The sequence below is a fragment of the Schistocerca piceifrons genome, chromosome 6 (genome assembly GCF_021461385.2).
Source record: "Schistocerca piceifrons isolate TAMUIC-IGC-003096 chromosome 6, iqSchPice1.1, whole genome shotgun sequence".
Taxonomy (NCBI): domain Eukaryota; kingdom Metazoa; phylum Arthropoda; class Insecta; order Orthoptera; family Acrididae; genus Schistocerca; species Schistocerca piceifrons.
Genome location: NC_060143.1, coordinates 341,960,435 through 341,987,719, shown reverse-complemented (window position 1 = coordinate 341,987,719; position 27,285 = coordinate 341,960,435). Strand labels below are relative to the sequence as shown.

Genomic DNA, 27,285 nt, shown 5'->3' with positions numbered 1-27,285 from the left:
TCTAGTGAACTCTATTAACTTCGGTAACGGGTGTAAATACCATAAACTGGCTACGTGTGTGATTGTGGTGTGCGTGGGAGCTTTGCATTGTGTAGACACTTAGTACGGACTTGGCAGTATTAACTGTGATCTTTATCGTAAAAATACACCTGAAAATTTACATTGCCAAGTTAAAACTTTTATTTCAGTACCAGCCACATCCCGTTTACCGGATAATTCCATGTATGTTGCGACCTGCAGTAGACAGTAGTGGTCTAGTATTTTCTACTACAGCTTTTAGCTAGACAAATGAACTTTACTGGACACTGGCAGGGCGGTAAAAAGTAACGTGCCGCGCCGCACCATGTCTCAGATATCCAAAGATTTAACTGGTGTTTATCTGTAATATGGTCCCCCGTGATGTCACATACCTTATCCAGTCTTCCCCATTCTACCGAGTGCGCCCAGGGTGAGTGGAGGACCGATGTCCCGTGTTGCAGACTGCTGCGTGGAGAAGGGCGCGCTGCACAACAAGGTGTACCCGGCGGTGCGCGCGCGCTGTCGACAGCGCGGCTATGAACTGCACGTGGTCGACCTGCACTGGAGGACGGCGCTGGAGAAGCAGCAGGACCACGAGTTCCCAGAGCTCTGTCTGGGCGAGCTGGCACGTGAGTACAGCCAACAGGCACACACTTCCTCCCCACACTGTGTCTCACTTAGCACTCGGCTAGGCGCAGCCCTGATATACAGGGTGTTCCAAAAGGGTACGGCCAAACTTTCAGGAAACATTCCTCACACACAAATAAATAAAAGATGTTATGTGTACATGTGTCCGGAAACGCTTAATTTCCATGTTAGAGCTCATTTTAGTTTCGTCAGTATGTACTGTACTTCCTCGATTCACCGCCAGATGGCCCAATTGAAGGAAGGTAATGTTGATTTCGGTGCTTGTATTTACATGCGACTCATTGCTCTACAGTACTAGCATCAAGCACATCAGTACGTAGCATCAACAGGTTAGTGTTCATCACGAACGTGGTTTTGCAGTCAGTGCAATGTTTACAAATGCGGAGTTGGCAGATGCCCATTTGATGTATGGATTAGCACGGGGCAATAGCTGTGGCGAGGTACGTTTGTATCGAGACAGATTTCCAGAACGAAGGTGTCCCGACAGGAAGACGTTCGAAGCAATTGATCGGCGTCTTAGGGAGCACGGAACATTCCAACCTATGACTCGCAACTGGGGAAGACCTAGAACGACGAGGACAGCTGCAATGGACGAGGCAATTCTTCGTGCAGTTGACGATAACCCTAATGTCAGCGTCAGAGAAGTTGCTGCTGTACAAGGTAACGTTGACCACGTCACTGTATGGAGAGTGCTACGGGAGAACCAGTCGTTTCCGTACCATGTCCAGCGTGTGCAGGCAATATCAGCAGCTGATTCGCCTCCGCGAGTACACTTCTGCGAATGGTTCATCCAACAATGTGTCAAACCTCATTTCAGTGCAAATGTTCTCTTTACGGATGAGGCTTCATTCCAACTTGATCCAATTGTAAATTTTCACAATCAACATGTGTGGGCTGATGAGAATCCGCACGCAATTGTGCAATCACGTCATCAACACAGATTTTCTGTGAACGTTTGGGCAGGTATTGTTGGTGATGTCTTGATTGGGCTCTATGTTCTTCCACCTACCCTCAATGGTGCACGTTATCATGATTTCATACGGGATACTCTACCTTTGCTGCTAGAACATGTGCCTTTACAAGTACGACACAACATGTGGTTCATGCACGATGGAGCTATGGAACTCCTGCACATTTCAGTCGAAGTGTTCGTACGATTGTCAACAACAGATTCGGTGACCGATGGATTGGTAGAGGCGGACCAATTCCATGGCCTCCACGCTCTCCTGACCTCAACCCTCTTGACTTTCATTTATGGGGGCATTTGAAAGCTCTTGTCTACGCGACCCCGCTACCAAATGTAGATACTCTTCGTGCTCGTATTGTGGACGGCTGTGATACAATACGCCATTCTCCACGGCTGCATTAGAGCATCAGGGATTCCATGCGACTGAAGGTGGATGCATGTATCCTCGCTAACGGAGGACGTTTTGAACATTTCCTGTAACAAAGTGTTTGAAGTCACGCTGGTACGTTCTGTTGCTGTGTGTTTCCATTCCATGATTAATGTGATTTGAAGAGAAGTGATAAAATGAGCTCTAACGTGGAAAGTAACATATTTTCTTTCTTTGTGTGTGAGGAATGTTTCCTGAAAGTTAGGCCGTACCTTTTTGTAACACCCTGTAAACGTAGATAGTCGCTGTTGATCTGAGAGATACGAGGTGCGACAATAAAGTAATGAAACTGATGTGAAAAAAAATTTTGCTTACCGTTTTAGTCAAGTTTAGTGTTGTCTCGTTCAAAGTAGTTCCTTCTGGTTGCACGCACTCTCTCCAGCGCTTCTGCCATTGATGGTAACATTTCTGGAACTAATCTTCTGTAATATCCTCCAAGACCCTCGTCACAGCTTTTTGGACATCTTGTGTTGTTTGAAAATGGTGTCCCTTGACCGTCGTTTTGACTCTTGGAAATAGAAAAAAGTCACACGGAGAGATATCTGCTGCATAAGGTGGATGTGGTAATACTGAAATTTGTTTTGAGGTTAAAAATTGCTGTACTGACAGAGCAGTATGGGATGGCCCGTTATCGTGACGCAGAATCCAATTATCAGCAACGTTGGCACAGAAACGAAGAACTCGTTTACGAAGACTTTTTAAAATTTCTTTTTAGTGAATCATAAAAGAAGGTTGTATACCTGGAAGAATCCTGGAGATACTAAAAGGTATCAGATAGATTATATAATGGTAAGACAGAGATTTAGGAACCAGGTTTTAAATTGTAAGACATTTCCAGGGCCAGATGTGGATTCTGACCACAATCTATTGGTTATGAACTGCAGATTGAAACTGAAGAAACTGCAAAAAGGTGGGAATTTAAGGAGATGGGATCTGGATAAACTGAAAGAACCAGAGGTTGTAGAGAGTTTCAGGGAGAGTATAAGGGAACAATTGACAGGAATGGGGGAAAGAAATACAGTAGAAGAAGAATGGGTAGCTCTGAGGGATGAAGTAGTGAAGGCAGCAGAGGATCAAGTAGGTAAAAAGACGAGGGCTAATAGAAATCCTTGGGTAACAGAAGAAATATTGAATTTAATTGATGAAAGGAGAAAATATAAAAATGCAGTAAATGAGGCAGGCAAAAAGGAATACAGACGTCTCAAAAATGAGATCGACAGGAAGTGTAAAATGGCTAAGCAGGGATGGCTAGAGGACAAATGTAAGGATGTAGAGGCTTGTCTCACTAGGGGTAAGATAGATACTGCCTACAGGAAAATTAAAGAGATCTTTGGAGAGAAGAGAACCACTTGTATGAATATCAAGATCTCAGATGGCAACCCAGTTCTAAGCAAAGAAGGGAAGGCAGAAACGTGGAACGAGTATATAGAGGGTTTATACAAGGGCGATGTACTTGAGGACAATATTATGGAAATGGAAGAGGATGTAGATGAAGATGAAATGGGAGATAAGATACTACGTGAAGAGTTTGACAGAGCACTGAAAGACCTGAGTCGAAACAAGGCCCCGGGAGTAGACAACATTTCATTAGAACTACTGATGGCCTTGGGAGAGCCAGTCATGACAAAACTCTACCATCTGGTGAGCAAGATGTATGAGACAGGCGAAATACCCACAGACTTCAAGAAGAATATAATAATTCCAATCCCAAAGAAAGCAGGTGTTGACAGATGTGAAAATTACCGAACTATCAGTTTAATAAGTCACAGCTGCAAAATACTAACGCGAATTCTTTACAGACGAATGGTAAAACTGGTAGAAGCGGACCTCGGGGAAGATCAGTTTGGATTCCGTAGAAATATTGGAACACGTGAGGCAATACTACCCTTACGACTTATCTTAGAAGAAAGATTAAGAAAAGGCAAACCTACGTTTCTAGCATTTGTAGACTTAGAGAAAGCTTTTGACAACGTTAACTGGAATACCCTCTTTCAAATTCTGAAGGTGGCAGGGGTAAAATACGGGGAACGAAAGGCTATTTACAATTTGTACAGAAACCAGATGGCAGTTATAAGAGTCGAGGGGCATGAAAGGGAAGCAGTGGTTGGGAAAGGAGTGAGACAGGGTTGTAGCCTCTCCCCGATGTTATTCAATCTGTATATTGAGCAAGCAGTAAAAGAAACGAATGAAAAATTCGGAGTAGGTATTAAAATTCATGGACAAGAAGTAAAAACTTTGAGGTTCGCCGATGACATTGTAATTCTGTCAGAGACAGCAAAGGACTTGGAAGAGCAGTTCAACGGAATGGACAGTGTCTTGAAAAGAGGATATAAGATGAACATCAACAAAAGCAAAACGAGGATAATGGAATGTAGTCAAATTAAATCGGGTGATGCTGAGGGGATTAGATTAGGATATGAGACACTTAAAGTAGTAAAGGAGTTTTGCTATTTAGGGAGCAAAATAACTGATGATGGTCGAAGTAGAGAAGATATAAAATGTAGACTGGCAATGGCAAAGAAATCGTTTCTGAAGAAGAGAAATTTGTTAACATCGAGTATAGATTTAAGTGTCAGGAAGTCGTTTCTGAAAGTATTTGTATGGAGTGTAGCCATGTTTGGAAGTGAAACATGGACGATAACCAGTTTGGACAAGAAGGGAATAGAAGCTTTCGAAATGTGGTGCTACAGAAGAATGCTGAAGATAAGGTGGGTAGATCACGTAACTAATGAGGAGGCATTGAATAGGATTGGGGAGAAGAGAAGTTTGTGGTACAACTTGACTAGAAGAAGAGATCGGTTGGTAGGACATGTTTTGAGGCATCAAGGGATCACAAATTTAGCATTGGAGGGCAGCGTGGAGGGTAAAAATCGTAGAGGGAGACCAAGAGATGAATACACTAAGCAGATTCAGAAGGATGTAGGTTGCAGTGGGTACTGGGAGATGAAGAAGCTTGCACAGGATAGAGTAGCATGGAGAGCTGCATCAAACCAGTCTCAGGACTGAAGACCACAACAACAACAACAACAACAACATTCTTTAACTGTTTGTCCAAAAGGCACTCACGCAAGTTGACATCCGTCCGTGAGGTTCATGGTCGTCCACTGCCGTCTTTATCTTCAACATTCGTTCTGCCTTCACTAAACATTTTATGCCAACGAAAAATTTGAGCTCTTGACATAGACTCCTATCCAAAAGCCTTCTGAAGGTTACCGTAAGTTGTCTTCGCGTTTTCAACCAGTTTAACGCAAAAAGAAATGGCCTACCGTTGCGCAACATTATGCGCTTCTATTTCCGTGACGAGAGACACAAACATGTGTTATCTTATTACAGCACAACTCACGACTGAGCAGTTGCATTGATGTGCCTCTTGGACTAGAAGCAGCTTATGGACCAAGGTCAAAGATATTGTGCCTACGCAAGCCTGCAAGGTTGCCACATCTTGCAAAGAAAATCAGCCTCATTACTTTCTTATCGTAAAAATGAGAAAAATGGATAATTTTGTATTAAAAAAAACTAGTGAGTTTCACATTCAAAAGGTGGAACACGAGAAACGACTGTCGTTCTTCACATGTTTATTGGAGACGTGGAACAGAAATAGGATCGGGCAAATAAAAGTGGCTCAGACTAGTGAATACGATTGCACGTGAAAGTATGCATCTAAGCACACCACGTGACGTGCTCACCACGTGTACGCCTGCCACGTGGTCCACGCCGGTTCAGAGCGTAGTGTGTGCTGTGTCAGTGTGAGTGGAGCAGTGCAAAGGGGACGATGGTAGTCACAGTGGAGTAGCGGGTGTTCGTTGTGGAAAGTTACGTGACAACGAAGTCGCGGTAACTAGTTGTTTGCAGACAAGTTTAATGGTGTCAAGGAGTGCCACGCAACGCTTAGTCCGAAAATGGCGTCAGACAGGATCTGTTCTGAACAAGTCAACAAACATTCAGAAACGTGCCCGCACACCAGAAAATGCTTCGGACTCTACCATATCAACCCGATGCCTGTCGCAAGAGATCGGCATATCACGTAATACTCCACCTGCACCTGCAGATGAATCGCTACCGGATGTCTATTGTTCATGCAGTAAAACTAGCAGATGCTCCTCAGAGGCTCCAGTGTTGTGAGTGGCTGTTCGCTGAGATAACAGTAATTGGACCTGTTCTTTATGACTAGTGAAACCTGGTTTCACCTGGCCGGTTATGTCAACTCACAGAATCACAGGGCCCAGGCAGTGGAGAATCCGCATAACTTCTACGAAACACCGTTGTACAATCAGAAGGTTGGGTTTTGGCGTGTAGCCTCTGCACGTCACATTGTTCAGCCCATCTTCTTTCATCAGACGTTGACTTCAGCGCGTTAGATTGCCAACATTTTGAAACCAGCATTAGCGGAGGAGAAAAAGACCTAACTTTAGTTTCAACATGATGGAGCAACTGCGCATACAGTCGACCGAAGCTTGGAGCACATTTACATAATCTTCGCACCCGACAGACTTGATAGCAGAGGTCAGTCTAGTTGCGGCCCTAGCTGGCCACCCAGGTCACCTGATCTGTCAGTACACGATTACTTTGTTTGAGGAGCTCTCAAGTCTAAGGTGTATCACAACCACCCTCATAGTCTTCAAGAACTGCAGGGGAACTTTTCGGATGAGACTGCAGCAGTTCCAGCAGCCCAGCTTCGATCTGCCTTAAGCAGCTTGCTGATCATGGCCCATGAATGACGGTCATTTTTAACATCTGCTACAGTCAGATTAGTACTGGACTTCCTCTTCCCTGCTGTGTTTCTTTGAACCCTGGAACTCTGTTCTCCAGGCTATTTTATTTGCACCACCCTGTATGCACATGAAAATAAATTCTGTTAAAATGCTTTAGGAACCCGAGTGTCACAACATATAAACTGAAAGGAGTATACTGTGGCGCACTTGTATGTGGCACCGGAATGAGATAAGAATGTTAATAAAATAAACTAGTATACCATAACGATGAATATCTCTCATAGGCTCGACAATATGAATCTCTGACTGTGCGCGACCGCAGAGCCAAAGATACTGCTTTGTTGGAGTAAGAGTACGCTGGGCGCTTCGTTGTAGGCAGCTGTCAGTGAGGGAAAGACGATGAAGTAGGCAGTCTTTGTGGTGTGCTGCTACCAATAGTTAGATTGATGTAGGTATGTCAATATTGTTGAACATGGAAGCAGAAATCTTCATGGAAATAAGGTAAGTGTTAAATAATTATGATTTCTGTTTCTGCCAGCGCGTTAGTATAGATGAGTTGGCAGATAATGTGTAATTGTTGAGCAACCCCAGAATATACGTAAATGTTTTGAGAAAAAGACTAGTTATATACACTCCTGGAAATGGAAAAAAGAACACATTGACACCGGTGTGTCAGATCCACCATACTTGCTCCGGACACTGCGAGAGGGCTGTACAAGCAATGATCACACGCACGGCACAGCGGACACACCAGGAACCGCGGTGTTGGCCGTCGAATGGCGCTAGCTGCGCAGCATTTGTGCACCGCCGCCGTCAGTGTCAGCCAGTTTGCCGTGGCATACGGAGCTCCATCGCAGTCTTTAACACTGGTAGCATGCCGCGACAGCGTGGACGTGAACCGTATGTGCAGTTGACGGACTTTGAGCGAGGGCGTATAGTGGGCATGCGGGAGGCCGGGTGGACGTACCGCCGACTTGCTCAACACGTGGGGCGTGAGGTCTCCACAGTACATCGATGTTGTCGCCAGTGGTCGGCGGAAGGTGCACGTGCCCGTCGACCTGGGACCGGACCGCAGCGACGCACGGATGCACGCCAAGACCGTAGGATCCTACGCAGTGCCGTAGGGGACCACACCGCCACTTCCCAGCAAATTAGGGACACTGTTGCTCCTGGGGTATCGGCGAGGACCATTCGCAACCGTCTCCATGAAGCTGGGCTACGGTCCCGCACACCGTTAGGCTGTCTTCCGCTCACGCCCCAACATCGTGCAGCCCGCCTCCAGTGGTGTCGCGACAGGCGTGAATGGAGGGACGAATGGAGACGTGTCGTCTTCAGCGATGAGAGTCGCTTCTGCCTTGGTGCCAATTATGGTCGTATGCGTGTTTGGCGCCGTGCAGGTGAGCGCCACAATCAGGACTGCATACGACCGAGGCACACAGGGCCAACACCCGGCATCATGGTGTGGGGAGCGATCTCCTACACTGGCCGTACACCACTGGTGATCGTCGAGGGGACACTGAATAGTGCACGGTACATCCAAACCGTCATCGAACCCATCGTTCTACCATTCCTAGACCGGCAAGGGAACTTGCTGTTCCAACAGGACAATGCACGTCCGCATGTATCCCGTGCCACCCAACGTGCTCTAGAAGGTGTAAGTCAACTACCCTGGCCAGCAAGATCTCCGGATCTGTCCCCCATTGAGCATGTTTGGGACTGGATGAAGCGTCGTCTCACGCGGTCTGCACGTCCAGCACGAACGCTGGTCCAACTGAGGCGCCAGGTGGAAATGGCATGGCAAGCCGTTCCACAGGACTACATCCAGCATCTCTACGATCGTCTCCATGGGAGAATAGCAGCCTGCATTGCTGTGAAAGGTGGATATACACTGTACTAGTGCCGACATTGTGCATGCTCTGTTGCCTGTGTCTATGTGCCTGTGGTTCTGTCAGTGTGATCATGTGATGTATCTGACCCCAGGAATGTGTCAATAAAGTTTCCCCTTCCTGGGACAATGAATTCACGGTGTTCTTATTTCAATTTCCAGGAGTGTATATAGTTATCGTCTATGTTTCATTTCCATATATGGCTACACCCCATACAAATGCTTTCAGAAAAGACTTTCTGACACTTAAATCTATACTCGATTTTAACAAATTTCTCTTCTTCAGAAACGTTTTCCTTGCCATTGCCAGTCCACATTTTTTATCCTCTCTACTTCAACCATCATCAGTTATTTTGCTTCCCAAACAGCAAAACTCATCTACTACTTTAAGTCTCTCATTTCCTAATCTAGTTTCCTCAGCATCACCAGATTTAATCTACATTCCATTATCTTTGTATTGCTTTTGTTAATGTTCATCTTGTATACTCCTTTCAAGACACTGTCCATTCCGTTCAACTGCTCTTCCAAGTCCTTTGCTGTCTTTGACAGAATTACAATATCATCGGCAAACCGCGAAGTTTTTATTTCTTCTCCAGGATACATGATGTTATTTCAGGGGGAAAAAAAATCGAGTCAAATGTAAAAAGCAAAATAACTCTACGACAGGGCACCACAGCTGCGTATCTCTATGCTAGAAAGTGAAAAACTGCTTCAGCTGTATAAAGATTCTTTTTATTGGATTCACGACTGGTTTCGTGGCACTACAACCATGCGTATCTTCCAGCGATCATCTAGACGTAAACATATAACCATTATATTTACCCTGAAATATAAGTCCTCAGTCTTAAAATGTAGCTGTAATAACATACCTCAGGTCATAAGATGAGCAACACTGGGGGTTATATGGAACATCCAACATTCATCATCAGTTTAGAATAAAACTGCCGGAGAGGCGATATGCCAAAAATGAAAGTTGCACGTAGCGATCCTATTCCCTGATTAATTGGTAATACCTAATAAAGACTATAAAATGCTGTGTGACAACCGATGAAATCACACGAACGTTATATATCTAAATAGCAAGTTAAAATATAGGACCAAATAGAAACAACTCACAGAATGTTCTAATCTGATGCTACAATGTCATCTGATTCGAAAGATAAATAGTGGAAACCAGTGATAGGTCCAAAGCTGGATTTCCAATGTAGAAAAAGCAGTACCTAGAAATATAACTGTGCACAGTATAGAAACGATGCATAAAATATGGACACGGTTCTATGGTCACTTCAAAAGAAAGGACGTTAACAGGCTGACGGAAAAGATATATTTTGAAACAAAAACCCAAAACCACATGTTCTGTTTTAGCAGACCAAATGGGGTGAAGCGCTCAGAGTAACCGACACGAAGACGCGCTGCTCCGTGGACAGCGGTCCGCAAACAATCCCGCTCAAAAAGGAATTTTGAACGGAGAGCAAAACGAAGATCTTTGCCAAATACATAAAGCTTATACTGATCGAATCCTGTCTCATCGAGTAATACTGATGATAATAATAGTTTTACTACAATAATAAAAAATTCATGCCACAGGTCTAATCCGAAGAACAACAGATAATACCATATCCCCTTGTTTTATTAGCTTGAATGAAAAAAAATAATACAGTAAAGAAATCAATACACTGAAATGGTTTTGTGTTTACAGCTCTATAAAACACTACATGATAGAAGCTGTGCCTAACCAATCTACACTTCTGACTATTAAAATACGAGGGTTGGAACTTTAATAATGATAAATACACTACTGGCCATTAAAACTGCTACACCACGAAGATGACATGCTACAGACACGAAATTTAACCGACAGGAAGAAGATGCTGTGATATGCAAATGATTAACTTTTCAGATCATTCACACAAGGTTGGCGCCAGTGGCGACACCTACAACGTGGTGAAAAATAGGAACGTTTCCAACCGATTTCTCATACACAAACAGCAGTTGACCGGCGTTGCCCGGTGAAACGTTGTTGTGATGCCTCGTGTAAGGACGAGAAATGCGTACCATCACGTTTCCGACTTTGATACAGGTCAGATTCTAGCCTATCGCGATTGTGGTTTATCGTATCGCGACATTGCTGCTCGCGTTGGTCGAGATCCAATGACTGTTGGCAGAATATGGAATCGGTTGGTTCAGGTGGGTAATACGGAACGCCGTGCTGGATCCCAACGGCCTCGTATCACTAGCAGTCGAGATGACAGGCATCTTATCCGCATGGCTGTAACGGATCGTGCAGACACGCCTCGATCCCTGAGTCAACAGATTGGGACGTTTGCAAGACAACAACCATATGCACAAACAGTTCGACGACGTTTGCAGCTGCAAGGACTCTCAGCTCGGAGACCATGGCTGCGGTTACCCTTGACGCTGCATCACAGACAGGAGCGCCTGCGATGGTGTACTCAACGACGAACCTGGGTGCACGAATGGCAAAACGTCATTTGTTCGGATGAATCCAGGTTATGTTTACAGCATCATGATGGTCGCATCCGCGTTTGTCGACATCGCAGTGAACGCACATTGGAAGCGTGTATTCGTCATCGCCATACTGGCATATCACCCGGCGTGATGGTATGGGGTGCCCTTGGTTACACGTCTCGGTCACCTCTTGTTCGCATTGACGGCACTTTGAACAGTCGACGTTATATTTCAGATGTGTTACGACCCGTGGCTCTACCCTTCATTCGATAACTGCGAAACCTTACATTTCAGCAGGACAATGCACGACCGCATGTTGCAGGTTCTGTACGGCCCTTTCTGGATACAGAAAATGTTCGACTGCTGCCCTGGCCAGCACATTCTCCAGATCCCTCACCAATTGAAAACGTCTGGTCAATGGTGGCCAAGCAACTGGCTCGTCACAATACGCCACTCACTACTCTTGATGAACTGTGGTATCGTGTTGAAGCTGCATGGGCAGCTGTACCTGTACACGCCATCCAAGCTCTTTTTGACTCAATGCCCAGGCGTATCAAGGCCGTTATTACGGCCAGAGGTGGTTGTTCTCAGGATCTATGCACCCAAATTGCGTGAAAATATATTCACATGCCAGTTCTAGTGTAATATATTTGTCCAATGAATACCCGTTTATGATCTACATTCCTTCTTGGTGTAGCAATTTTAATGGCGAGTAGTGTAGATCATTTATACACACTGTAAACAGTAACGGTCCTCTCCCACCTACTTGAAGTATTCCTGAAATTACCTTTATATCTGTCGGTTTTGTTCCGTTAAGACCGACGTGACGAATTCTGTCTGCAAGGAAGGCTTGAATGCAGTCACCAATCTGATCTGACACTCGGTAAGCTCGTATTTTTTCACTAAACTACAGTGAGGAACTGTATTAAATGCCTTGCTGAAGTTATCGAACGCGACATCAACCTGAATATCGTTGTCAACTGTGCTATGGATGTTATGGAAGAACACGGCGAACTTAATTTCGCAATATCTCTGCTTGCATAATCTTGATTTTTATAGAGAATATTCGCATTCTCCAAAACGTTGTAACACGTAACCACCTAACATGTTCCGTAATTCTGCAGCTGTGCAACTGACTGACGTCAGCGATATAGGGCTACAATTATATGCATGTCCTACGACCTTTCTTGAAACTAGAATGAGGTACTTTTTTCCAATCGTTATGTACCCTTCGTTGCTCCAGTGACCTACGAAACAGTGCTGATAGAAAGGAAGCAATTACTTTCGCATTATCTCTGTAGAGTCTTAAGATTTGTCATCTCTTACAGACGCGTTTCCACTACAGTGTGTTAACTGTAAGACGGCAGAATTGTGAGGGGAGTACGGGGAGAGGAGTAGGCAAGCATTGGCTGGCGGGGGCAGAGGAGCCGATGGGGGGGGGGGGGGGGGGGGTGACAAGGCACGCCTACCAGTTGCAGTGCTGGCACTACAAATTGCGCGTCATGCTTACACGAAAGCAGACGAAAGGCTTGGAAGTAAAACTCGCTTTAAATGTTATTCGTAAACGAAACTGAAATCGTCATGTACATTAAAATGTATGTTTGTCTACTATGCGCTCACAAACCATTCATCCGATTGCAAAGTACTGTAATATGAATGTGTTTCGAAATAATACAGTAACCAGTGGTGTTCCCATACAAAGCAATACGGTAGCAAGGAAAAATGAAATATAAGATAATTCGGACGAAATAGGAGGCTCCTTCAAAGTGTTCGCGAACAAAATATCTGAAATGGAAACTCACCTTTTCTTGCCAGGCGTTTGTGGTGACACGCCAGGATGATTCTTGGAAAACAGTTTGAATCTTCCAATGCTACGCATGCTTTGTCCTGTGTATGTAGCAGCTCTCACTGAAAATTTGTAAATGGGTGAAGCAATTTTTTCTGCTCCCTTTCCCTTTCGCAGCATTCAGTCACACGCAATATAATTTTGCGAGCATCGCTACGTAATACTGGTTTCCTTCTAACCGTAGGCCTACCGGTAAGGGTTGTCGGCGATTCCCGAGATGGGCCAGCAACTGCCTCTTCACTCATTTTGATAATGTTTAGCACAACTGCACAATAAAAACACGCAGAACAGTACAGCGCAAAACAATAACGAAGCAGACGACAATGGCTACCTTGTACAACACAGTCAGCTACGTAATGTTGGCAGCAGTCGAAACTGCGTCCCTACCGAAGCCTCCCGACGTTTACCGACTTCTACCGATTCAGGACTAGGGAGAGGTCTGCCATCTAAAAGTTTACACACTGTACTAAGCGATTGCAGTTGCTTTTCTAGTAAATGATTACTTATCTCAGCATGTCGGCCTTCTTGCGATGATTTGAAGTAGAACGTATCACGATCTTCCGCAGTGAAACAGTTTTGGTAGAACGAATTCAGCATTTCGACCTTCATCTTCCGTTCCGCTGGCGGTACGGTCACTGAGTGACTGAATACATGATTTCGATCCGATTTCACGTTATACCAAAATCTTTTAGGGTTTTTAGTCGGATGGGTTGGCAAAATTGTCCTTTCAAAGTCACTGATCGCTTCTCTCATTGCTCTTCTTATGCTCAATTTCGCCTAGTTCAGCTTTTGTTTGTCGACTAGGTTTTGACATCTCTTAAATCTATGAGGAAGCTCTCTTTGTTTACATAGCAACTTTCTAATACGGTTATATCTTATCCAAGCTCAGTTCGACGCTTTACCTACCCGTGATAAGGCCATTTTGACCGCTGAAAGTGACAGCTACTTGCACTACATTTGCGCCGTTTATACCTCTGTATCACCTAAAAATTTATTCAGATGTTCTCCCTCCTACACTGTATATGCACAGTAAGTAAAATTACGCTATTTGGTGTCCTTCCTGGTGGAGCATTTTTAATAACTCAAGAGTAGTCGCGTTCTTAAGTGGAAATTATTTACTTAGCGTATCACAGTTCGGATTTCAGAAGGATTACTCGATCCAGAATGCTGTTTTTAAATTCAGTGATCAAATACCAATGTATTGCCAGTTGGTACTATTCTGATCTTTCCAAGGCGTTTGATTGTACAGATCATGTTACTCTCTTAGAAAAACTCAATTTTTGCCGAACTGATGGCATTACACACAGCTGCTTTGAATACACTTAAAAAGAGAATGTAAAGCGCTGTCCTGAATAATTTAAACAACATCAGAAAGGTAAAAAACTGTACTGCCTGGGCAGGAATCACAAAAGCAGTCCCACAGGGTTCAGTTTTGGGTCCACTCCTATCCCCTGTATATGTGAATGACCTCCCACTTAATATTCAACAAGCGGAATTATACCTTTTGTAGATGATACTAGTGTTGTAATAAATCCCATTAGAGAGAAAACAACAGGCGATATGGTAAATGATACGTTTCACAGAATTATTAAGTGCCTCTCAGAAAATGGACTCTCCCTAAATTTTGAAACAAGAAAACATTACAGAATCACACCAACAATTGATGCTGCACGTGAGTAGGAATCAGTAAATAGGGCAGAATGCTTCAAATTTTTGGATGTACATACTGATGTAAACTTGAACTGGATGAAGAATATTACTGAGCTTCTCAAACAATTAAGTTCAGATACCTTGCTAATCTTGGAAGCAAACCTAGCAACCTCCTGACATATTCTTCAAGTTTCCACTCAATAATGGCTTAAGGAATAATTTTCTGGGGTAACTTATCACTTAAAAAGAAAGTATTGATTGCACAAAAGTGAGCAGTCACGGAAGTCATGTGCGTATATTTACTAACGAAATTAGTCATAAATAATCCGTCACTATTTGAGAAGATCAGTGATGTCCATATCTGAACAATAGAGGGAGAAATGACCTTTATCACCCATTATTAAAGTTGTCTGGGGCTCAGAATGGAGTTCAACACGCAGCAACAAAACTTTTTTCATCATATGTCCAGTAACATAAAATCTCTGACAGTTAGCAATGGAACTTTTAATTCTATCTTAAAATCACTTCTCCCGGACAACTCCTATTCCATTGACTCATTTATACTTAAAAATTGGTAGGCAGCAAAAGAAAAGGCGAATAGTTGCTTGAGTAGGACTGAAAGTAATAATGTATTCATTAATGTTAACACTAATCATGTATTCATATCCTGTAAACTGACTCGTTCCACAACGTTTCGATAAAAAGATCGTTCAAATTATCTATGGAACTAACTAATTAACAATAGAGCAGTGCAATTTTTCTATGGTGCACAACAACATTCACGCAGAATAAACGCACATACATACACGCAAGTGCATCCACTGGTACAAATATAACACTCCGATTCACTGTGGAGAGAGTAACAACTGATTACGCACCCGCTGTCGAAGCGTAGGCCGATCGTAGGATACAGCTGCGAAATTGCTACACGATTTGGAGTGACGAATACCCTACAAACTCTAATTGGATTATTCCGCCGCATGGCAGATTTCCGTGCCGAAGTTGCAATACGCTCCAGCTTGCTCGCATTAGCTCGGAGATAGCGTAGCGGCAGTTTGCGGTTGTGCCAGTTTGCCCTCACTATGGCCTGAGAGTCTGGGGAACAGTTGTGATCGCTTTCTGAGGGAATTACTGAGGATAGATTCACAAGTCGAACTCGAGGTAGGTGTAGTGTAAGTTCGACAAACGGTGATCGATTTGAGGAAAACGCTTAGCGGGGTTTGCCCGTCATTTCACGTCGAGCTGGAGGTGGCGGAGAGTAACTTTTGCATTCTGAAGCTACCCCCTGTGTAAGATCGCGTTACTTCTAGGAATTATGTGACCATTTTCGGCTGATCAGGCCCACCCCATGAAATAACGTTTGTTCCCCAGTGGTGAAACTGTCTTCAAAGACTGCTCACACAGTTTGCTACGTCCCTGACTAGTTTTGTGAGCACGAGGCTGAATTATCGTATGTCCCCTGGCCACCATAGTCACCAGATCCACAATATTATTGAGTATTTGTGGTCTACTTACGAGAGAATGGTGCGTGATCGATCCCCACCACCATCATCGTTACCTAAATCTGCAAGTATTTTGCAGAAAGAATGGTAAGATTACCTTGCAAATAATAAAGGACTTGTATTTGCACATTTCGTGACAACCAAAACTCGTTTCGAATCCTAACGATTTTCCTACACCGTATTAGGGATGGTACTGTTTTGTATTTTAGAAGTTTCCTTATTTTTGTCGGCCCCTTCCACATTACAAGTCTTGCGATCAAGATCTGTGCCAAACGGTGAAGTGGACTGTCACCAGCTTTGTGCAGCACAGGACTGGGGAAAGTCATCAGACAGTGGAGAGCAATAAGCGAGAAAATGGGAATATCAAAGACGTTACTAGGTGACTAAAAGGATACTAGGACACAAGGGGACTGACTAGCCCTTGCGGATGACATAGCGACAGTAAGTGAGACAAAAGGAGGCGCAAACACACAACTCGACAACCTAAGCAAGACAGCCGCAAGAGTGGGATTGAGCATCGCCCACAACAAGATGGAAGCACTGAATACTTCTGGGGATTGGAAAACACCAGAAGGAAAAAGGTGGACAGATTTATATATCTGGGAGAGTATGTACCATCAAGAAACAGGAGCAGATAGGGAATAACAGAGAGATTGAAGAAGATGAAGTCAGCCAGCTGTGCAGCCAAAAATACATAAATACACACATCAAAAAAAGTTTTGCATCACCCCAGTTCCGAGAACTCTTGAAGATAGATCTTGACTGTGGGTATTGCATCACAGATACAGTCCTTTGACGATGTAAACAACCATGCATGAGCAGCGCCTATTAGACGGAGAGGGTCCGACAGCCGATCAATTCCAGTCATTCCATCAGGAAGGAGGTACACGGCTCGTGTTGTCTGTAGTTTAACCATGCCTAGACGGTCAATACCGCGGTTCGATCGCGTCCACATTGTTACTTTGTGCCAGGAAGGGCTCACACCAAGGGAAGTGTCCAGGCGTCTCGGAGTGAACCAAAGCGATGTTGTTCGGACATGGAGGAGATACAGAGAGAGACAGGAACTGTCGATGACACGCCTCGCTTAGGCCGCCCAAGGGCTACTAATGCAATGGATGACCGCTACCTACGGATTATGGCTCGGAGGAACCCTGACAGCAACGCCACTATGTTGAACAATTCTTTTCGTGCAGCCACAGGACGTCGTGATACGACTCAAACTGTACGCAATAGGCTGCGTGATGCGCAACTGCAGTCATGGACTGTGCGGCTGGTCCCGGCGGAGGTTCGAGTCCTTCCTCGGGCATGGGTGTGTGTGTTTGTCCTTAGGATAATTTAGGTTAAGTAGTGTGTAAGCATAGGGTCTGATGATCTTAGCAGTTAAGTCCCATAAGATTTCACACACATTTGAACATTTTTGATGCGCAACTTCACTCCCGACGTCCATGGCGAGGTCCATCTTCGCAACCACGACACCATGCAGTGCGGTACAGATGAGCCCAACAACATGCCGGTTGGACTGCTCAGGATTGGCATCACGTTCTCTTCACCGATGAATGTCGCATATGCCTTCAACCAGACAATTGTCGGTGACGTGTTTGGGGGCAACACGGTCAGGATGAGCGCCTTAGACACACTGTCCAGCGAGTGCAGCAAGATGGAGGTTCCCTGCTGTTTTGGGGTGACATTATGTGGGGCCGACGTACGCCGCTGGTGGTCATGGAAGACGCCGTAACGGCTGTACGATACGTGAATGCCGTCCTCCGACCGACAGTGCACCCATATCGACAGCATATTGGCTAGGCATTCGTCTTCATGGACGACAATTCGCCCCCCCCCCCCCCCCCATGCACATCTTGTGAGTGACTTCCTCCAGGGTAACGACATCGCTCGACTAGAGTGGCCAGCATGTTCTCTAGACATGAACCCTTTCGAACCTGCCTGGGATAGACTGAAACGGGCTGTTTATGAACGATGTGACCCACCAACCACTCTGAGGAATTTACGCCGAATCGCCGTTGAGGAGTGGGACAATCTGGACCAACAGTGCCTTGATGAACTTGGATAGTATTCCACGACGAATACAGGCATGCATCAATGCTAGAGGACGAGTTACTCGGTATTAGAGGTACCGATGTGTACAGCAGTCTGGACCACGACCTCTGAAAGTCACGCTGTATGGTGGTACAACATGCAATGTGTGGTTTTCATGAGCAATAAAAAGGGTGGAATTGATGTTTATGTTGATCTCTGTTCCAGTTTTCTGTATAGGTTCCGGAACTCTCGGAACCGAGGTGATGCAAAACTTTTTTTGATATATGTATATGCAATAAAAAGGAAGTATCTGTAAAGATCAGACACTACAAGACAACGGTGAGGAAGTGGTACTATATCTGGATGAGACGATAACACTAGGAAAAGATGGTGCACAACAACTAGAGAAAGTAGAGATAAATTAGTGAGTAAAATATTAATTCCTCAAGGAGATAGTGAGAGATGGGTGCGAAGACCTAGGGAAGAAATGTACTGGAACATGAGAAGAATGTCGGGAGAAATCTGACTCAAAAGGGCTAGGTTTACCGGACACATAATCAGGGTGAATTTGAATAAAACGACGAAAAGAGTATGAGAAATAACCGGAAGCGTAGGAGGAAAGACAGGAACCAAGTGAGTTGTTGAACTCTATGATTGGTCGGAATTCGGGATGAAGATGAAGGAAAGGAATATTGGAGCAGCAAGTACATATCTACCAAAATGTCAGAGATCGTCGACAGAGTGGGATACAGGGCAAGGATAGTGTCACCAGCAGGTCAGGAAGAGAGAGGATGAAGAGGTTCTGGGAGCACAAGAGGAAAATATAGTCCATGGAGAGGCTACCCGCAGTCCTACAGAAGCTGTAACACAAGAAGAAGAAGACGAGATTCTGTGAGTCTACATAAATATTATGAAGTGGAACCAGGTGAAAATTCGTTTCTTTATAGAGAAATATAGAGAATGGTCTATTCTCTGGGATTCCTCCCAATCAGAATATTGCCATAAAGTGAGCAAAGAAGACGCCTGAGTCACATTAACAGGAGAATAAGGCCTTCAGCTAGTCGAATGCAAGAAAAAAACTGATGTGATAACTTGCCTATTGGCCTCTTTGAGAAGGAGGAAACGGAAAATAAAAATGTCTATGAACACAAGAAAAGGTTAGTACTCACCACATACCAATGTACTTTTTATCGAAAGGCTCAGAATTTTCGGAGTTTTCATTGCAAATAAATTAAGAACATATAATAACGCAACCAGAATGTATGTGCAACACAATATGGCGAATATTTTGTGTAGAGGTGACAGGGGGAATATGGATATGCTTCCTTCAACTCTTGATACAATACTTCTCTTTGGTATACTTCTGCATAAACTAACCAATCAATCAATCATCAGCAAGGTATTTCCCTTGTGCCAAGGCAACTTCAAAGGCAACAGTTAGCGTCTACGAACCGCCTCAGTACATGTATCTGACATTCGGTCACTAGCGTACGGGATTCACTTCAGGATTTCGTGACTTAATTAACTAGATTGAAAATGACGCTGTAGAACATAACGGGTTGTCACTGTTGATATCCTCTTAATTAAAAATAAAACTAAATCAGTTTGGTGGTTTTTCTTCTCACATTAACATATTGCTTTAGCACTCTAACATTTTCTTAGCTTACTTCTTTCACCGTGGACCCATCTCACTGCAAGGAAATTCTGGACAAGTACTGGAAACTTGTAAATGAATTCCGGTTACACAGAAGCCAACTGCAAAGGCTAGTCCTCCAGTAACCGTTTAGCTTCTTTGTAATGCATATCTTGCTTACCGACTTTTGGCCATATTAATGCTCCCATTGTTTGTATTGGGGCTCAACATTGTCACAACCTGTAATGTAGAATTAATATCAGTTGCACCTAAATGTACAATAAAAAGGTACAGGGTGAGTCAAAAAGGACTTTACAACTTTGGAATGATGTAGAAATTTATTGAGGCAACTTACAAAATGGCTCTGAGCACTATGGGACTTAACATCTTAGGTCATCAGTCCCCTACAACTTAGAACTACTTAAACCTAACTAACCTAAGGACAGCACACAACACCCAGTCATCACGAGGCAGAGAAAATCCCTGACCCCGCCGGGAATCGAACCCGGGAACCCGGGCGTGGGAAGCGAGGACGCTACCGCACGACCACGAGATGCGGACTGAGACAACTTACAGATGTGTCATTTTGTAGCAAACAATCCGAAGTTTGATTCACGTAGTACTTCAGTACCCTCGTCCTCTACCAGAAGCCCCAATGTAGCGCACAGTTCAAATGGCTAATTTCACTTGTGCGGAGCGTGCTTGCTGTTTGTTTTGGTTTCGTGAAACGAGTTTTGGTTTCGTGAAACGAACTCTGCCGCAGCTGTTCGGAGTAAATTTCGCACCGAATATGCAAAATAACATCCATCCAGGCCTACATTTTAGTCTTGGCACAATAACTTTTTTGAGACGTGTTGTTCACTGCGATATTATAAATCACCAGGTCGCCTTCGTGTTGATGTTCATGTCAAACCATGTCACTCCCCAAACTTGACACCATTGGATTTATTTCTCTGAGCTTTCATTAAAGACCGTGTGTATGTTTCTCTCCTACCAAACAATTTTAGCCGACATGGAAAATCGAATCTACACTGCTGTTGCACAAGTTTGCCCGTTTTGCTGCAACGAGTGTGGGAAGAAATTAATTACCGGTGGGATGTTTGTCACATCACAAATGGTAGTCACATCGAACCAAACTGCGTTTGGCATATGTGAAACTTGAGGTTGTTTGCTACAAAATGTTACATCTCCTGATTCTGTATATTATCTCAGTAAATTTCTATATTATTCCAAAGTTGTAAAGTCTATTTTAACTCAGTCTGTAGTATTACGCACTTGCAAACAAAATACAACAATCCAAAGTTCGTGCGCAGAAAAACTCACTAGGAAAGGATAACTTTTTGCTACTCCGAAACGCAGTACCGTTTTGACTTATATCTTGTGAGCTGTCTTGTTCCTCCATAGTTCGCACTGCAGCGCATCAACAGGTGCTGCCACTAGCATCAGAGTTTAGAAACGCTCTCCGGGCGCTGATGACCGTGCAATTGAGGGCCCCACAAACCAAACATCATCTTCATCAGAAACGCTCTTGTCCGATACATTCCGCTGTTAGATACTACCCTGCCTTGCCGTGCTTGTAATCTACTGCCTATAAACCCAAATTTCTGAACAGCGTGATAATAGTGGCAGTTATAAACTCTTTAAAATACCAGTTACCTTCGAAGGTATTTATTACTGTAGTAGAATGTCGTCTTTTCATAAAGATACATCTTTTGCTACACAACTACGGCAAGCGACTAATGAGTTGGGGACTCTTACTATCTTGGTTAACGGAAGAAACAGAAAAGATTCACGATTCACCACTGTTTCGTTTAGTCAGCATGAAAACGTCAGGGAAAATGCACCATTAACTGCAGCGGAAGACGTTGCAATAATGATGTATACGGCGATGTATCCCCATTAACACGAGTGTAATTAGTGTACACTGTCGTCGCTGTTGAATATGACTTAAGTCAGTCATAAGAGAGAGTGCGTTTGAGGACGTACAAGATGAGCGAGAAGTCGCTCCTAGTTTTAAATGTCAATAATTTTTTTACTAATGAATACTTGCGTACTGATTAAGTTATAGTCGGTTCTCAGGACCATGATAATATGTGCACTACTCTACAAATCTACATATGCTCTTGCGTCTTAAACGCTTAGGAATGTCATCAGTTGATTTCTGCAGGAGAGTTACAGGCACATTTCCAAGGAGAACTGTGATCGTCTCCTCAAACAACAAGAAAAATTAGCAAACATTCACAAACATGGATTTCATAATGTACCGCGTGATCAAAAAATCAGTATAAATTTGAAAACTGAATAAATCACGGAATAATATAGATAGAGAGGTACAAATTGACACACATGCTTGGAATGACATGGGGTTTTATTAGAACCAAAAAAATACAAACGTTCAAAAAATGTCCGACAGACGGCGCTTCATCTGATCAGAATAGCAATAATTAGCATATAAAGTAAGACAAAGCAAAGATGATGTTCTTTACAGGAAATGCTCAATATGCCCACCACCATTCCTCAACAATAGCTATAGTCGAGGAATAATGTTGTGAACAGCAATGTAAAGCACGTCCGGAGTTATGGTGAGGCATTGGCGTCGGATGTTGTCTTTCAGCATCCCTAGAGATGTCGGTCGATCACGATACAGTTGCGACTTCAGGTAACCCCAAAGCCAATAATCGCACGGACTGAGGTCTGGGGACCTGAGAGGCCAAGCATGGCGAAAGTGGTGGCTCAGCACACGATCATCACCAAACGACGCGCGCAAGAGATCTTTCTCACATCTAGCAATATGGGGAGTTTTTTTGGTTCTAATAAAACCCCATGCCATTCGAAGCATGTGTCAATCTTTACCTCTCTATCTACATTATTTCGAGGTTTATTAAGTTTTCAAATTTATACTGACTTTTTGATCACCCGGTCCATATGACAACCAATTCACACGTGGACAGAATTAAGCTGGTATCGCAAAGTTTGCTAACTGAGCAGAACTATGACTAGATTCATTATAAATCACATAAGTCATTTCCCCCAGTCTGAAGACTCTCAACTCTCAACATTGGTTGAATTATTAAGTACAACCTTTTGTATTTTTTTATACTACGCTGTCTCTTGATTGGCTATACCATAAATCTCGTAGAGCTTCAGTTTATCTAGCAGGATACTATGGTTCACACAGTCAAATGCCTAGTCAGATAACACACTAGTGAAGGGTGTGATACAGCAAAGGTGTTTGTGGCGCAGGCGAGATGCAGACGGCGTACGTGGTGCCGGTGCTGTTCCTGAGCAACTCGCTGGGCACGCCGCTGCTGCCCAACACGGTGGAGACGCAGGACTTCGAGATGGCGCTGGAGCGCGCCGACAACAAGGAACTGCTGCGCAAGTGGTACCGCCTCGACAGCGCCGCGCAGCCGCCCTGCTACCGCCTGCAGCCCACCGCGCTGCACATACCCGGCTTCAAGGTACGTCCCCAGAATTAAACTACTGGCCATTAAAATTGCTACAACAAGAAGAAACGCAGATCATAAACGGGTATTCATTGGACCAATATATTATACTAGAACTGACATGTGATTACATTTTCATGCAATTTCGGTGCATAGACCCTGAGAAATCAGTACCCAGAACAACCACCTCTGGCCGTAATAACGGCCTTGATACGCCTGGGCATTGAGCCAAACAGAGCTTGGATGGCGTGTACAGGTACAGTTGCCCATGCAGCCTCAACACGATACCACAGTTCATCAAGAGTAGTGACTGGCGTATTGTGACGAGCCAGTTGCTTGGTCACCATTGACCAGACGATTTCAGTTGGTGAGAGATCTGGAGAATGTGCTGGTCAGGGCAGCAGTCGAACATTTTCTGTATCCAGAAAGACCCGTGCAGGACTTCCAACATGCGGTCGTGCATTATCCTGCTGAAATGTAGGGTTTCGCAGGGATCGAATGAAGGGTAGAGCCACGGGTCGTAACACATCTGAAATATAACGTCCACTGTTCAAAGTGGCGTCAATGCGAACAAGAGGTCACCGAGACGTGTAACCAATGGCACCCCATACCATCACGCCGGGTGATACGCCTGTAAGGCGATGACGAATACACGCTTCCAATGTGCGTTCACTGCTATGTCGCCAAACACGGATGCGACCATCATGATGCTGTAAACAGAACCTGGATTCATGACGTTTTCCCATTCGTGTACTCAGGTTCGTCGTTGAGTACACCATCGCAGGCGGTCCTGTCTGTGATGCAGCGTCAAAGGTAACCGCAGCCATGGTCTCCGAGCTGATAGTCCATGCTGCTGCAAACGTCGTCGAACTGTTGGTGCAGATGGTTGTTGTCTTGCAAACGTCCCCATCTGTTGACTCAGGGATCGAGACGTGGCTGCACTATCCGTTACAGCCATGCGGATAAGATGCCTGTCATCTCGACTGCTAGTGATACGAGGCCGTTGGAATCCAGCACGGCGTTCCGTATTACCCTCCTGAACCCACCGATTCCATATTCTGCCAACAGTCATTGGATCTCGACCAACGCGAGCAGCAATGTCGCTATACAATAAACCGCAATCTCGACAGGCTACAATCCGACCTTTATCAAAGTCGGAAACGTGATGGTACGCATTTCTCCTCCTTACACGAGGCATCACAACAACGTTTCACCAGGCAACGCCGATCAACTGCTGTTTGTGTATGAGAAATCGGTTGATAGCTTTCCTCATGTCAGCACGTTGTAGGTGTCTCCACCGGCGCCAGCCTTGTGTGAATGCTCTGAAAAGCTAATCGTTTGTATTTCACAGCATCTTCTTCCTGTCGGTTAAATTTCGCGTCTGTAGCACGCCATCTTCGTGCTGTAGCAATTTTAATGGCCAGTCGTGTACATCCCAAGTCTACACTGTGGGACAAAAGTCACGGAATATCTCGCATTATAGTGTCGGACCTCTTTTCGCCCGGTGTAGTGCAGCAACTCGGCGTAGCACGGACTCGACAAGTTGCTAGATGTCCCCTGCAGAAATACTGAGCCATACTGCCTCTACCTCCGTTCATAATTCGAAAGTGTGGCGGGTGTAGGACTTTGTGCACGGACTGACCTCTAGATTATGACCCGTAAATGTTCGATGGGATTTATGCCGGACCATCTAGTTCAATAAACCATTCTTTCGAACTTTCCAGAATGTTCTGACAGGGCGCACTATCGTCCATAAAAATTCCATCGTTTTTTAGGAACATGAGGTCTATGGAAAATGGAAATGAGCGTTTGGCGTCATGGGCCGGGAGGCCCCTTGCGGGGCAGGTCCGGCCGCCTTGGTGCAGGTCTTATTACATTCGACGCCACATTGGGCGACCCGCGCGCCGGATGGTGATGAAATGATGATGGATACAACACAACACCCAGTCTATGAGCGAAGAAAATCTCCGACCCAGCCGGGAATCGAACCCGGGCACACAGGATGGCAATCCGCCACCCTGACCACTCGGCTATCAGGGTGGGCATGAATGGCTGCAAATGGTTTCCAACTAGCCGAAAATAACCATTTCCATCAATGATCGGCTCAGTTGGACCAGAGGACCCAGTCCATTCCATGTAAAAACAGCCCACACCATTGTGGAGCCACCACAAGCTTACACAGTGCCATGTTAACAACCTGGGTCCATGGTTTTGTTGGGTCTGCATCACTTTGTTGGGTCTGCATCACTTTCAAACCCCATCATCAACTCTTACTAACAGAAATAGGAACTCATCTCACCAGGTCGTCCGCAACTCGTCGTTAGTGGCTAGCGTTGCTGCCTCTGGATCATGGGTCGCGGGTTCGATTCCCGGCCGGCTCGGAGATTTTCTCCGACCGTGGAGAAGATTTGGAACTTGTACTGGCGCTGATGACAGCGATGTCGAGAGCGCCACAAACCAATAGCATCATCTCACCAGGCCTCGGTTTTCCAGCCGTCTAGGGTCCAACAGATATGGTCACGAGCCCACGACTGGCGCTTGTTGCGATGACGTGCTGCCAGCAAAAGGCACTCGCATTGGTCGTCTGCTGCCATAGCCCATCAACCCCAGATTTTGCGGCACTGCGCTAACGGACACGTTCTTCGTACGTCCCACGTTGATTTCTGCGGTTATGTCACGCTGTGTTGGTTGTTAGCACTGACAACTCTACGCAAACGCCGCTGCTCTCGGTCGTTAAGTGAAGACCGTTGCCTGCTGCGTTGTCCGTGGTGAGAGGTAATGCCTGAAATTTGGTATTCCTGGCCCACTCTTGACGTTGTGATTCTCGGAATACTGACTTCCCTAACGATTTCCAAAATGGAATGTCCTACGGTGTCCAGCTCTAACTACCATTGCGCGTATAAAATCTGTTAATCCCCGTCATACGGCCATAGTCACTTCGGAAACCTTTTGACATGGATCAGCTGCTTACCAAAAACAGTCCCGCCAATTCACCACCCTGTCATGCCTTATGTACGCGATTCTACCGCCATCTGTGCGTGTGCAAATATCTGTCCCATGACTTTGATCACTTCAGTGCAAAGACTCCCGGTAACGGTGAAATTTGTTTTTCAAATTCGTTGTTTCCTATTCACTGGTTTTTCAAACAAGCGCACAGACCTACCAACCAGCTGTGTCAAATTTAATCTCACATTTTAAGTAGGTGTCAAGCTAGGCGATCGTGTCACGAAGTATTTTGACACTGGCGAGAATAGCTACCAATACAGACCAAGCGTTTCTCGCATTGACTTTAGCGCTGTGTATAAAGAAGAAAACAACCACCGGAAAAATGATCCTATGGGAAGACATAAAAGGCTAATGTGCTTCTGCTTAATAAAAAATTCTGACTGGAAAGTGCGGTAGCAGCTGCCAAATTCTACCTCCCACAGCACCTTGAAAAATTTTCCCAAAAATTTTGGGATGTGAACATACTCGCGCTTTTCTTTGCTAAGACACAAGGAGAAATTAGCAGCAGGAAAGAGACGGAAAAGTAATAAATACTGAAAGATAGCAAACAATAGTTGTGGTATAGAAAGAGCGAAGGAGACAATGGCAGTTTGAGAGAAACAGAGGGGCACAATGTCAGTGGAACATAGTTGACAGTGGCAGGACATGCTAGGAAAACAGAGAAGGACCTCTGCCTGTGGAAGAGGAGTAAAGAAGAAAGTGGAAGTGAATGAGAGCCAGTGATAATGAGAGAGAGAGTTTATGACAATGGCAACGAGAGGTTGCAGCAGTAAGAACGAATGACTGAGATAGTTGCAGTAAGAGAGCGCATGAGGCAGGCAATAATAGTGAGAAGATTCAGCAGTAGTAGTAGCACATTGTGGCTAAGAGACAGGAGACAGTGACAATTAGAGACACAAAGAGATAATGACAATGAGTTGAGCTGAGAAAGAGAGAGAAATAATGGGCAAGTGACAGTGGATGCGTATGAGCGACTTACAGCGATGGACTAGCAGATGCGAGCGTGTTACAGTGATGGGAGCTTGTTGGAATGAGAGGGGAG

General features: G+C 44.7%; 1 protein-coding gene across 2 annotated transcripts in view; it reads left to right on the top strand.

The window, feature by feature from the left end:
* Nucleotides 1–27,285, top strand: part of LOC124802887 (NACHT domain- and WD repeat-containing protein 1) — a 598,844-nt gene that overhangs the window by 408,448 nt on the left and 163,111 nt on the right. For both annotated transcript variants that reach the window (XM_047263936.1, XM_047263935.1), the window contains exons 6-7: nt 480–647; nt 23,035–23,252. In XM_047263936.1, coding sequence (XP_047119892.1) covers nt 480–647; nt 23,035–23,252 — 386 coding nt within the window. The remainder of the gene's footprint in view (nt 1–479; nt 648–23,034; nt 23,253–27,285) is intronic.